Source organism: Leucopleurus acutus (assembly GCF_964270905.1).
Source record: "Leucopleurus acutus genome assembly, chromosome: 6".
Taxonomy (NCBI): domain Eukaryota; kingdom Metazoa; phylum Chordata; class Mammalia; order Artiodactyla; family Delphinidae; genus Leucopleurus; species Leucopleurus acutus.
The window spans coordinates 93949776-93964655 of NC_139149.1; the positions used below are offsets into that span (position 1 = coordinate 93949776).

The 14880-nt window shown below is 34.7% G+C and overlaps 1 protein-coding gene across 2 annotated transcripts in view; it reads right to left on the bottom strand.

The window, feature by feature from the left end:
• Positions 1 to 14880, bottom strand: part of ERBB4 (erb-b2 receptor tyrosine kinase 4) — a gene marked incomplete at both ends in the record, with an annotated part of 1126414 nt that overhangs the window by 518703 nt on the left and 592831 nt on the right. For both annotated transcript variants that reach the window (XM_082841669.1, XM_082841668.1), the window contains one exon: positions 1884 to 2070. In XM_082841669.1, the coding sequence (XP_082697795.1) occupies positions 1884 to 2070 (187 nt within the window). The remainder of the gene's footprint in view (positions 1 to 1883; positions 2071 to 14880) is intronic.

The following is a 14880-nucleotide window of genomic DNA, read 5'->3' on the forward strand; positions in this document are numbered from 1 at the left end:
CTAAATTTTCCACCGGTTATTTTACTGTACTTTTCATTAACTCATATTCAAAAAATGAATTAATAATAACTCTTGAACAAATACATGCTTTTTTCTAAATACTCAAATCATTCTTTTATTCATTTATTAATTACCCATCTCTACTGCTGCACAGGAAAATATAAGGCTTTTTGGCAGCTTAGGGAATAGTAATATTTTTTAAATAATAGTGTTATATTTTGATTGAAACAAGTCAAACAACTGTCACAATCATAAGTAAGATGTGGTGTAAGCTCACTCAATAGACAAGGTATGTTTAAATGTGGCATAGTTTGACAAAATAACTCCTTTTTAATTTTTTAATAGTATTGATGTTAATGTGGAAATAAATAAGAGAACTCTTTAAAGACTAATTTTATGTGTGAAAAGATTCTTCAAATAGCACATATTTTGGAAAAACATAATTTAAGTATCATAAAAATTTGAAGATAAATTTATTCAATTTTTCTTTAATATAATCAGAGAAAAATCATGAAGAAAACACAATGTTTCCTAGGCAAGTTTTAACTAGATCATGTTATTTTTAGATTCCTAATTTCAATCATTCAATTTTTCTCTATCTGTTCCATTTCCAAAAATCTTCCTCCTATCATTATTTCCATGCAAGTAGCAATTTAGTCAAATATCCTGCCCTTCAATAAGAAGACTATCTTTGAAAGAAAAAAAGGTAAAAATGTTGATGAAGGAATCTATAAATTCTGAGCAATTTGCATTTACCATTATGTCATCAATTCTATAGCAATCATGTTCAAAATAAAATAACATAATCAACACTCCTTTCTTCATCCAAAATATCCCAATTTTAGCTCATGTCTGGATAACTATGAAGCTACTTTTAACTTAAAATTATATATTTTATGTCCACTGTAAATAAAAGAAGCATATAATTTTAATAACCTGACAATATTAATCTTATCTGTTTCTTAACATTTTAAGGGAATACTTCTAAAATATTTCAGATTCCAATATCAAGAAACATCAACACTGTGTGGACTCAAACGCACACAAAGTCAATAGATATTTTGATGCAAAATATATAGATCATATTAATTTACATTAAATTAATAGTTCAAACTCCTTTCTCTCACTGTGATATAATTACTAATTCGTGCGTTTTGGTTACAGGCACATACGGCAAAATTCACAATTAGAATCCCTGTACCAAAACTCTGAACTATATGAATTGAAAATATATCAGTGGGATTGCAAGGACCAGCTTACAAAACAAATTCCCTCAAAGTGTTTTTTGTAGCAAGATGATAATTTAAGTTGTTAGCAAATACCTATTTCCAACCTTGGGGGAAAAAATCACTGATGTTATTAAAGCATTAGGAGAATGAATTACTAATGGCATTTAGTGAGTTACTCAATAAAAGAAATCAAAACTGGATCAATACATTAGATATGTTTTTTGAAAATAAGGGATTATACAAAAAGCTAGATTAGTGGAACTAGATATAATGGTTTGTGTATTTACTGAGCTGTAACGAAAGTGAAAGTTAGGGTATTATTGCAGAGATTTGATGATATGGTCCACTGTTCACCTAAGACCACCAAACATAGCATTCTTAAACCTGCTTCATATCTCAGTTTTCAGTCACTGAGCATTTCCTTCGAGCGTACTTCTGTTCAGCTGAGATATAGTCAGACGGCATTTACAATATCTGTACATAAAACAAGGGAATCGCAGGGCATCATTTCTCATAAAATGAATAAATAGTATATACTTCAATGCTTTATAATGTTCCTCAATGTAATATACACTGGAGAAACCATACACCCATATGTGTGTGTCTATTATATTGATAATAAGAGTACATTTGCTATTTATATATTTTCCTTACCAGTCAAGTTCTTCAATCCAAGTTCTTGAAGTCCAAAGTTTCCATCTTTTCTGTAGTTTAAAAATATTGCCAAGGCATATCGATCTTCATAAAGTTTTGTCCCACGAATAATGCGTAAATTCTCCAGAGGCAGATAGCGAAACTGATTAAGAGCCACCAACACGTAGCCTGTGACTTCTCTTATAGACTGAAAAGACACAAACAATTGCCAGTGTTAAATAATTAAAAACTGTTTGTCAGTATGTTTATGTAGTCATTTAGATAAAAATGAGTTATTTAATTCCAATTTTCAGCTTTTAATTGAATACACTAATTTCCATATTATACTATAAATAATTGCCTTGACACACAAGATCACAAGGGTTAGAATCTCATTTGAAGAATTAGTTGTATTTTTTTAAAAGTCATGAATGTGTTTATAGTAAAAAGAATGAATTTTATTGTATGAAGCATTCCTCATATTTGAGATCTGAATATATGAAAGGAATAAAGATCTCATTCTCCGACAGACTAAAATGAGGTAAGAACACGTAACCATCAATCAAACTTTATATTTAAAGAAAACAAATTGGTAAGCTTATCACAAATAAAACAAAGATGCCTTAGTTTGTAGACTGTAGACTGTGGGACAGATTTCAAGCTGCTATATTAGTGTTTAAATCTATAGTTATCAAAGAACAATTGCCTTATACATCTCTGGCGAATATATGCATATATTTATATATAAAAATATGCATTAGATACTGATTATGGTTTCTAATTTGATTACAACCACATTTTTTATTTTGACTGTTTATTGTTTAAGTGTAGTTGTCTATAATATAAGTTAATTACTTAAAGGTTTGTGAGACATTTTAAAGCAAAAAAAAAATCACAAAAAGGGCTTTAGGCTTCATATAAAGCTATAGATTTTAGTAAAATGCAAATAATGACAGTAGTGGATATTCATCTTATTTTTTTAATTAAACATAATTCAAAAGTGCTCAAATATTTGATATTATTTAATGTCAATTTCATGCTATTTTAGATCTCTTAATTTCAGATGTCCCAATGCTCAGTCCTTGGTCCTCTCTTCTATCTACTCTTCCCCCCTTGTCTTACCCAATTTTAAGGTTGATGATCTCCAAACTTTTACATCCAAACTCTCTCCTAAACTCCAGACTCATAACGAAGCCTACTCTGCATCTTCACTTGGATGCCTCATAGGCTTCTCAGATACACCTTCCCAAGACTGAACATCTATCTTCTTTCCCCATCCTCCCAACAGTCTTGGTCATCTTAGTTGATGTCAATCCATCCTTCCTGTTATTCAGGCCAAAGTCTTGGGATCATTCTTGACTTCCCTTTCCCACACCAAATGCAATTCATCCCATTTGTTCTATCTTTAAAAGGATTAGCAATTCAACCACTTAGGGCATCCACTGGTATCCTCTGAGCCACCGTCATTCTTCATCAAGATTACTGTAACGGGTCTCCCTGTTTCTACGCTTGATCCCTTTTGGTGTATTCTCAGTTAAGGCTAGCCCTGATGTTTTTAAAACATAGATCAAATCATGACACTTCAATTCTTAAAACTGAAATGCCTCCCAAATCACTCAGGGTAACAGTCAAAGTTCTTTCAAGGATGAGTCAAAACCTATATCTGTGTTGTCCAGTAGAGCAACCACTAATCATACGTGGCTACTGAACAACTGAAATGTAGCTCGTACGAACTGAGATGTGTTGTCAGTGTAAAATACACTCTGGATTTCAAAGATTGCATGTTGAAATGAAAACATTTTAGATAAACTGATTTTTACTAGATGCATTATTAAAGTTGATTTTTACCTGTTTCTTTGTACCTTTTTTTGTGGCTACATGAAAATTTTAAATTACATTTTTATGGCTCTCATTGTATTCCTACTGGACGGTGCTACACTGTATGCTCTGGTCATCATTCTTTTTCTGACTTCTCTTTTTAACTCTACACCTTGCTCGCTCTTTCCAGATTTGCTGGTCTCTTTGTTGTTCTTTCAACATGCTGAGAATGGTCCTACCTCGAGGTGCTCACTGTACTTTTAAGGGCCTGAGCGTCTCTCCCTCTTATTATCTTCTTGGCTGATTTCCTCACTGCCTTCAAGTTTTTGCTCAAATCTACCTTCTCAGTTGAGGCCGAGCCTGACTGATCTATTTAACATGGCAACCCTCCCATCTTTCCTTGCTCTAATTTTTATTGTTTCTACAGTACTTCTCACACGTTAACATAATATATATATTTACTACATTTAGTATTTATAGTCTTTTTCTCTATTTCCCAGAATATAAGCACTATAAGGGCAAACATTTTAATTTGTTCACTCATGTTTCCCAGGGGACCAGAACAGTGCTAGTACTTAGTAAGAAACCAACAAATGTTTGCTGAACACTCTGGCTCTTCTCTGGCCATACCTTCACCACTAGGTAGTCTACGGAGTCCAGAGGAGTACCCACCCACAGCCTGCAATGCCCTCTTCTAGACAGATCATGCTCCAAACCCCTGTGAACCCAGAATTCCATTCCTCAAAAGCCACCCCCCACACCCGAGTACAGGGCCTGTAATATCATCTTTCCCAGTTCTGTTCCCCAGACCACAGACTGTGCCACCAATTTGCATATAGTTAAGAAAGATGGGTGGTCCAGGTGCAGATGTTTAAGGGGAGAGTGTATGGATCCTGGATGTGTGGACTAGAGTGTCCATTAACTTGTGTGCAAGACCTCTCACAAAACTGGATAGAACTAGGTGAAGGAGGGGCTGGAAGCTGGAGGCCATCTCTCTCTATGCCACCATATTCCTGAGGAGTCCAAAAATTCTAACATTTCACTTGGCTTTCCAGGTTGTTATAAAGATATATCCATCAAAATGGGAGGATAGAACTTATTTTATTGAATAACATTTGCTTGATTTACAATAAACAATAAGCCTCACAGTATGTAGGCCTCCATTTATATTGTCCCAGGTCCACAATTCTTTTTTTTTTTTAAATTAATTTATTTATTTATATTTTTGACTGCACGTGGGCTTTCTCTAGTTGTGGTGAGCGGGGGCTACTCTTCGCTGCGGTGCGCGGGCTTCTCATTGCGGTGGCTTCTCTTGTTGCAGAGCATGGGCTCTAGGCGCGCAGGCTTCAGTAGTTTTGGCTCACGGGCTCTAGGGCGCAGGCTCAGTAGTTGTGGTACACGGGCTTAGTTGCTCCGCGGCATGTGGGATCTTCCCGGACCAGGGCTCGAACACATGTCCCCTGCATTGGCAGGCAGATTCTTAACTGCTGCGCCACCAGGGAAGGCCCCAGGTCCACAATTCTTAAGGATAAACATGCTACCACTCATCATCGTGATGAGTAGAATGCTAATAGAGCAAAGGTGGCAACAAAGAGGCAAGGGACACATGAAACTACTCATGTCTGGCATCAAATTGGGAACTCTATGTCACAACGGGAATTCCTGAGACACTGAGCATTTTGGATTGAAGAGATGAATGCTCTGGGGAATGGGAAGAGGGGTTAAAGATCAGCAGTGGCATGCCTTGTTTGCATGCTACAATTTGTTTTAAAATCACACTTGCCTGGAATAGTGGAGCCCTAGAGCCCTACAAGTTCTCCTTCAACCACTGTTCCAATGATTGTGCTATTATTCCTTTAAGTTCTTAAAAGAGAGATCATAAACAATTTCTAACATCATTTGGTCTAAAAAGTAAAATTATTTCATTCATTATAAAAATAATTTATTTTTTTGGCTTATATGTAATTATTATCAGCTGCTCTAGGTTATAATAATAGCACTATAATAAATATTGGGGCAGAGGATATATTATCAATCCTTTGTCTAAAACATATTATAATATCCATCATTCTTCCTAACAAACTCACCATTAGCTCTAACTTCACCTAAGAAGTGGATCTTTTTAACAAAAACTGTAAAAATCTATTGGCTTATCTTAGGATAGAAGGTCACATTGATGGGAGTATCAGAGAAAACACAGGTGAAGCACACTCAGGAAAATGAAGAGGTTTATGAGCAAAGACACAATGTCAGTAGGCAATTCTGCAGTGTTTATTAGAGGGATAAATTCTTTTTAGCTATTAATTGATACAGATGCACCATTTGGCATGGCTTTTGGACCACACATTAGCAGAGGCTACAAATAACCCGCAAATAATAAAGCCTTTAGTATAAAAAGTGTTATGGATATAAGCCAAGAACAATGATGAAAATATAGAGAAAAATCAACTAATCATAGAAGAGGATGCTCCAAGTGCCTTTAGCTACATGAGAAAGTAAAATATAACTAAGAGCATCTTTGTTTTCACATAGTATTTAATGTATAAATATTTGAATTAATTGCATTGTAAAATGTATGTACTCCTCATTCCAGAGTGTGCATTAAAGTATTCTTAGAAACATTTTTGTTATCTTCATAAAAGGTCAGGTTAATAGCAACAGCTACTCCCTTGTCCAGATTCTGGGACTGGAGGGATTTACTGCTTTAATTGAGATTCTTGTGTCTAAAATGAGTCTCTTTCATTACCCATTCTGCTTATTTATTACCCTCTGGTCTTGCAAAATAATGCATGTAACTTAACCATTACCTTAACAAATAATCCTTTTGCAGTGGGAATTCTGGGCATCATGATGTGTTAATGCTGAGAAAGCATATGTTCAAACCATTTTGAACAAAGCCGCCCATGAGTAGGTGATATGTAATTCATTCATGATGAATTATTTGCTAATAATGATGGTGAAGATCCTATTCACTCATCCCACATACCACTAACTCCTACACAGCAAATAATGTAAATATTAAGAGGAAAAAGATTATAGCAAATCCCTCAACCCAAGATTTGTATCTGGAGGGGCTCATGGAATCAAAGAATTTTTAAAGAATTATGGGAGATGAATATAAAATTCTTATATTTAAAAGCCACAAATATGCCTTGTTTTGTCCTCCTAAGTTTTCTGTTTTCCGGAATTCAGAGCCACATTCTTGTAGGTACTCTTAAAACCTTTCTGGGAACAAATATCTTGAAACATCTCAATGGGAAACTCCACTGCAGATAACACGAGCTACCAGGCATACTGACTGCAAATAAAATTACAGGAAGCAACTTAGTAATGGCAGGATTTCTTAATAATGAAAAAGGGTCAGTAACATGCTTATGAGTTAATATCAGCAGGTCACTAAGAAATCTGGGTAAAAAGTCAAGAGATACCTAACGGTCAATTAAGCTTACAATGTCTGATTAGGTCACATAATCATGTTAGTTATCCATTGTTCCTTTCTTTTCAGCCATTAGAAAGAATGTGAGCAGCACAAGACTTTTAAATGTCTCAAAATTTTTTATAAAAATAAAAACAAGTTTTAAGCATATGGACTTATCTGTGGAAAGTATAATGGTAAGAAATGTGGGCTCAACTACTAGGCAAAGCCAGTCTATGCTTTCTAACTTTGTGGTGTTGATCAAAATGTTTATCCTCTCTGAGCCTCAGTTTCTTCATCTTTAAAAAATAAATAGCAATACCTCTCTTATAAAGGTGTTATAAGGATTAGAAGATATAAGACAAATGTCTGTAAGAGTTCAGCAACTGCTAGCTATTACAAACACTGTTATCTCTGTTAATAGCCAAGGCAGACAAACTATCTGTGGACAATCGGAGTTGAAGACAAAAATATTTATAAGAACAATTGCTTTTAACCTCTTTGTTGTGTGACCTTCAGTATGTTTATATTTTGCCTCTTCAACTTGCAATTTATTCCTAAATTATCGAATTCGTTCCTTATATTGTTTCTGTGTATGTTATAGCCCTTAGTACAGACCCTGGCACTGAAAAGAGATTCAATAATGACTGTTGAATTAAAAAGGAGAATGCAACGCTTAAGTTCTTCTTAGATATTATTTTCCATCGAAAATGATTTTATGAATGTTCTGATAATAAAAAAAAAATTCTTTGAACAACACAATCATGACTTGTGTCCAAGGACCACAGTGGTAAGTAGAAATCATCAGAATGCACCACAAAAGAGAAAACCCTGGCTCTGGTTCTGGTTCAGTATGGTTAGTCCCAGGAAACTGCCTATTTTGTCAAATGAAAACTGAATACCCACCTACAGACATATTTCTCTTTGTGGTGCAAGCTGCTGCTGACTAAAACTGATTGATTTCCATTGTCAATGTACGCTTCCACAGCTACTTTGTTCAAGGAGTGAATACCATTGACGATCATTAAACTTTTAAATGCTTCAAAACTGTTCTAATCCAAGGGACAATTTGTTGTCCATGGCATTTGATGATGGAAATCAAAAGAAATGGAAAAATGAAAGAAATCTGACCAACTTCTCATACCATATTAGCAATAAGCTTAGAAAAAAAATGCATGGTTTGTTCTGAAGGACAGAAATTCATAACCATTTTTCCCACATAATATTTTAAGAAAAAAAAGTTAAATCTGCAGTTATAAACTTCCCAGTATTTTCAGTGGGTGTCATTCAACCAAAAATTGAAGAGATTGTACTGCTGCACTGGGCTTTCCATTTACCTTCAGATCATTCCAGAAAAATCAGTCTTTATTATTTCTAAATCTCTATTGCATTTCACAAATCTTATAACCACTGTTCATTTTTTTTGTATTTGAAACAATTCTCTTATTCTTTAATTACAGTTGATTTTCTCTAATTTTGTACTTAGTGGGAATAGCGAATAGTTCCTTAAATGTTCCTTCATGTACCTTAAGATTCAACTGATTGCAGTACCTCACAATTTCTGAATATTTAATCAGTGTTTAGGGAAAATTTTACACATATTAAAATCAACAATACATTCTTGGCTAAATGTGTAAAACACTGTTTTCTAGATTTTTTCCTACTCAAATTATACATCAATTCCTTGTTATTTTTCTTTAGTATAGGCACCTTTGAAAATATACCTATTCACTTTTGTCAAGACTTTCTGTAGCAAGTCAAAATAGTTCTGAATTCCTATCTTCTACTCCAGTGCCTTATGCACTCATACCCAATTAGGTATTATCCACAAGTAATACTAACATATTCCATTAGTCAAGATGTACACAAATATAATAGTGATTACTTATGATCAGTAGACTTGAATTAAATAAATCTGTAGTATCACAGAGAATAGTGGGGAGCAGAGAACTATGGAAATGGGGGATTGGGAGAAAACCCCCCTCTGCTTGTAATGACTGCAGAATTTATGTGTTCTCTGATGGTGACAAATGTAGTAGCAAATTGTAGCCTCTCTGACAGTAGGGCTTTCCATTAAGTTTCCCTAGGCAATTAATTTCTGTCTCTGCCCTTACAGCAAACCTGGGAATTTCTAAAGCAGAGAATATTCTTAACTATGATAAGATATTAAGAAATTTACCACAAAAAATTAGTAAGCATATAGCAACCATTACATATTCCTGTTGCATAGAGATAGAAATTGACTGTCAAATATCTAACTCACATGTGAAACCTCCAAACATTATAGAGTATTTGGCTTTAGAATCTTGCTTTCAGTTTTCCCACTTTCCTTAAAAATCCAATGATTAGACCACACTGGCAAGCAGGAGCTCAAAGTCTGATCTAATTAGATTTGGGAAAATAGAGTAACGCAAAATGTCAGGTACCTGACTGTGGTAGATTTAAATTCATCATTTTACACAGCATGAAACAACGCTCAAGGGACAGAGAATCTAATCCAGTTCTTCCCAGCAAAACTGCAATCTCTCAGCTATTACCAGCCAGTCTCTTATGTGCTAGTACTGCTACCAACCCTACTCTCTAAGAAATCTACAGGCTATTCATTCATCACTGGCCACCTAGCCAGCTTTCAACTCATGACTTCCTTGCAGTGAATACCATAGTTCCATTGAAAAGAGAACTACTTATCTCACCTCTCTCAAAGTAATCATCTTTTTACTTTGTCCTCTATATCTTTCTTAGCTGGCCAGAGGGTTCTTAATAATCCCCCTTCAGATCTACATTCCCAATTGGTCCTTCATCTCCTGACCTTATCTCACCTATACTGCCATATCATAGACATTTTACACTAGAATTAGGTTGTACAAATTAAATTGGGAGCTTTTGTAAATCCATTTACATAATCACACACAAATCTCAATTTTAAGTGTCTATATTTCAAAAAGAAAATCTGTACTGTTAAAATTTCCATCATCTCTAATTTAAAAATATTTTTCCCATGTGTTTATACAGGTTGGATTATATTTTTAAACCTCAATTCCAAATTGGCATTTTAATACTCTTTTATAATTATCTAAAATATAGTATTAAGATTTAGTGTTTCTGGATCAAGATAGTGAAGTAGGAAAATCCTGAGTTCACCTCCTTCCATGGACACACCAAAGCTACAAATATATACACAAAAATTCTCTCTCAAAAATACCTGAAGGCTAGCAGAACAGGTTTTCTACAACTAAAGATACAAAGAAAAGGACACACTGAGATGGGTATGAGGGGCAGAGATGCGGTCTGATTAGAACTCTCACTGTTGGTGTGGCCACACACAAGTAGTGGGATATCACAACCATGAAGGTTCCCCTGAGGAGCAAGGAGGCTGAGCCCATAAGGCTCCCCAGGCTGTGGAGCCTGCACTGGGAAGACACCATAACATCTGGCTTTAAAACCCAGCAGAGCTTATATCTGAAAGAGCAGGAGGGCTGTGGGAAACTGAGACTCTACTCTTGAAGGAATTGCACACACACACCATGGCAAACTAAAACCAAAATCCTACAACACATACACAAAAAATAAATTAAAAGAAATGCAAATACAGCACTAACGAGAGTCCACAAATCATAAAGGAATAGGACAAGAGAAGAAGAACAGAACAGAGAAGAACTATTAAAACAGTCAGAAAACAATTAACAAAATGGCAAGAAGTATACTTATCAATAATTATGTTAAGTACAAACAGACTAAATGCCCCAATCAAAAGACATAGGTGGCTGACTGAAGAAAAGAACAAAACTAACAAACAACCCCCCCCAACAAATAAAACAGTACCCATATATGTGCTGCCTATACAAAATTCACTTCAGATCTAAATATACATACACACAGACTAAAAGTGAAAGGATGGAAAAAAGATATTCCATGCAAAGGAAAACAGAAATAAAGCTAGAATAACAATATTTATATTAGACAAAATACAACTTAAAACAAAGACTGTAACAAGAGATGAAGAAGGGCATTACAAAATGATAAAAGGCTTGGGCTTCCCTGGTGGCGCAGTGGTTGAGAGTCCGCCTGCCGATGCAGGGGACGCGGGTTCATGCCCCGGTCCGGGAAGATCCCACATGCCGCGGAGCGGCTGGGCCCATGAGCCATGGCCGCTGAGCCTGCGCATCCGGAGCCTGTGCTCCGCAACGAGAGAGGCCACAACAGTGAGAGGCCCGCGTACCGCAAAAAATAAATAAATAAATAAATAAAATAAATAATTAAAAAAAAAGAACAAAGCTGAAGGTATCATGGTCCCTGACTTCCACCTATACTACAAATCTACGGTCATTAAAACAATATTGTTCTGGCACAAAAACAGACATATAGATCAATGGTACAGACTAGAGAGCCAAGAAATAAACCCATATATCTATGGTCAATTAATTTATGACAAAGGAGGCAAGAATATAAAATGGAAAAAAGACAGTTTCTTCAGTAAGTGGTGGTTGTAAAACTGAACTACATGTAAAATAATGAAATTAGAAAATTTTCTTACACCATATACAAAAACGAACTCAAAATGGATTAAAGACCTAAATATAAGACCGGAAACCATAAAAATCCTAGAAGAAATCATAGGCAGAATATAAATCTCTGACATAAATAATAGCAATAATTTTTTGGGTCTGTCTCTTAAGGCAAAGTAAACCAAAGCAAAAATAAACAAATGGGACCTAATTAAACTTAAAATATTTTGCAAATAAAAGAACACCATAAACAAAACAAAAAGACAACGTAGGTTGAATTGGAGAAAATTTTGCAAATGGTATGATCGATAAGAAGTTAATATCCAAAATATTTAATCAGCTCATACAACTCAATATCTAAAAAACAAACAGCTCGATTAAAATAAAACAATATGGTAGAAGACCTGAACAGACATTTTTCCAAAGAGATATAAATGGCCAATAGGCACATGAAAATATGTTCAACATTGCTAATCATCAGAGAAATGCAAATCAAAACAACAGTGAGATATCATCTCACACCATCAGAATGACTCTAATCAAAAAGTCTACAAATAACAAATGCTGGCAGGATGTGGAGAAAAGGGAACCCTTGAACACTGTTGGTAGGTATGTAAATTGGTACAGCTGCTATGGAAAACAGTATGGAGGTTCCTCAAAAAAGTAAAAATAGAATTATCATAAGATCAAGCAGTTCCACTTCCAGGTATATACCTGAAGAAAACACAAACACTAATTTGAAAAGATACAGGCACCCCAACGTTCATAGCAGGGCTATTTACAATAGCCAAGATATGGAAGCAACCTAAGTGTCCATCAACAGATGAATGGATAAAGAGCATGTGGTATATATGGAATATTACTCATTCATAAAAAAGAATACAATTTGCTATTTGCAACAACATGGATGGACCTAGGGGGTATTATGCTAAATGAAATACGTCAGACAGAGTAAAACAAATACTGTATGTTATCAGTTATACATAGAATCTAAAAGAAACCACAAATGAATGAATATAACAAGACAGAAGCAGACTCACAGACAGAGAACAAACTAGCGGTTACCAGTGGGGAGTGGGAAATGGGGAGGGGAAAGATAGGAATAAAGGATTAAGAGGCACAAGCTGCTATGTATAAAATAAACGTTACAAGAATACAGCACAGGGAATATAGCCAATATTTTATAATAACTTTAAATGGAGTATAATCTATTAAAAATATTGAGTCACTATGTTGTACACATGAAACTAATATAATATTAGTAAATTAACTATACTTCAATTTAAAAAGTACTGTTTATCAGCACTTTCATACATCTGAGACTACACATGAATCAAAGCACTGTATTATTTATTTATATTGTATGTGTGATGTGTATGTTCCTCCATAGAGAACCAAACTGGTTAGGTCCATGCAGCCCAATGTTTAAATTTGGGTGCTGCAGTCTGACAGATTTTAGTTTGACTCTTGTCTCCATTAATTATTGACCTTGCACAAGTTACTTAATCTTAATTTCTCTTCTGAAATACAGGACAAGTTTCGGCTAAATGCTTCAAAGTTGAAGATCTTCAAAAGATGATCAATATCCTCATCATGTTATTGTTAGTTCAATTATACAAAAGTTACAAACATTTTGTGTAGTTTAGGAATGTGCACAAATAATATGCAAGCAAATATACGTCTGATATTAAAGTTGATTAATTAAACAACTGGTGCTACACAATGCATAAAGTTGTGGGCTCCAGTCAGACTGCCTGTTACGGTCTGAATTAAGACCCCTCAAATCTATATGTTGAAGACCTAACTCCCGGTATATTAGAATGTGATCGTATTTGGAGTATGGTCTTTAAAAAGGTAATTAAATTAAAGTGAGGTCATTAGGGTAGCCCTAATCCAATCACTGGTATCCTTATATGAAGAGAAATTTAGGACACAGACACACATGTAGGTAACAATATGGGAAATGACATAAAGAAAAGACAGTCATCTATAAGCCAACGAGAAAACCAGTTAAAAAACAGCCCGGCTGGCAACTTGATCACAGATTTCTAGCCCCCAGAACAGTGAAAAAATAAATTTCTGTTCTAGCCACCCTGTCTGTGGTATTTTGTTATGGCAGCTCTAGCAAACTAACACACTTCCTAAATTCACATTCTAGCATTTAGCAGTGTTATATTGTGTAAATGATTTATCCTTCTGTGCCTCATTTTCTTAATCTGTAAACTAGTGATATTAAGTTCCCAAATTCCCAGATTATTTTGAGAAGTAAATCCCTGTAAATTGCTTAAGAAAAGGCCTGGCTTACTGCAGGCTCTCAGTATTAGTTGCCATTGTTTCTTCTGAATACAGAATCTTTTGTCTTCTTTAACATGCTGCCTCTGTTGCATAGCATATATTAAACCCTGCTTCTCTATTTCTAAAGGAATAACTATGTATTACCAAAGTTTAGATGAGAGAAATGCTTGATACCATTTCAATCTACAATTGAGTTACAATACAGTTTTACATTTGAGGTCTTTTTTAAATGTGATTTTTCCCCTCTCAAAATGTAAAGAAGGAATATGGACCTTCATGAAATGACATGAAAATAGTTGGCTCTCTTGAAAAGCATCTGGGAAATGGCCTTTGAGGATTCAGAAGTTAGAGGTGACTGCTTTTGTGACTGGTCTGTTGTTATTTTTAAATGAAAAGGGTTAGCAATTTCAGAAATAGTAGAGCCAAAGTATCAGGCTTGAATTTGACAAGACTGCCAATATACACTTTAATAACTGTGTAAATATTTGCCAGAAAAGAAAAGGCTTAATTTATAAAGAATAAATACTTGCTTGAGTCATCTCTTCCAAAGACAACAAGGTCTTATGTTACTTACAATGTTCTTAATATTCACTTCAAACAAACACAGCAGGTATTCTATAGATATCTGTAGGTACAGTAAGGACTACAGACATGATATGAACTGAGATCAGGGGTCTTGAGACTAGGTACTAAAATGTTTTTCTTGTTTAGTATCCTTTTGCAAGTCAAAACTTTCTAAGTGGGTATTAACTATTCCTGATAATTATATTAATTCATATTTATTCAGTGTTTTCTGTATGTGAAACATTTTTATAGGCCTTATACCATTTCCTGGTCACATCAACTCTTTAAGTACTATTATCTCCATTTTACAGATGAAGAAACTAGAGTTAAATGATATGCCCAAAGGAACATAGACAAAAAAAAGTGAATAAGGAAATATTAAAAACAACAACAACAACAAAGATTTGTCTTATTCCAGAGC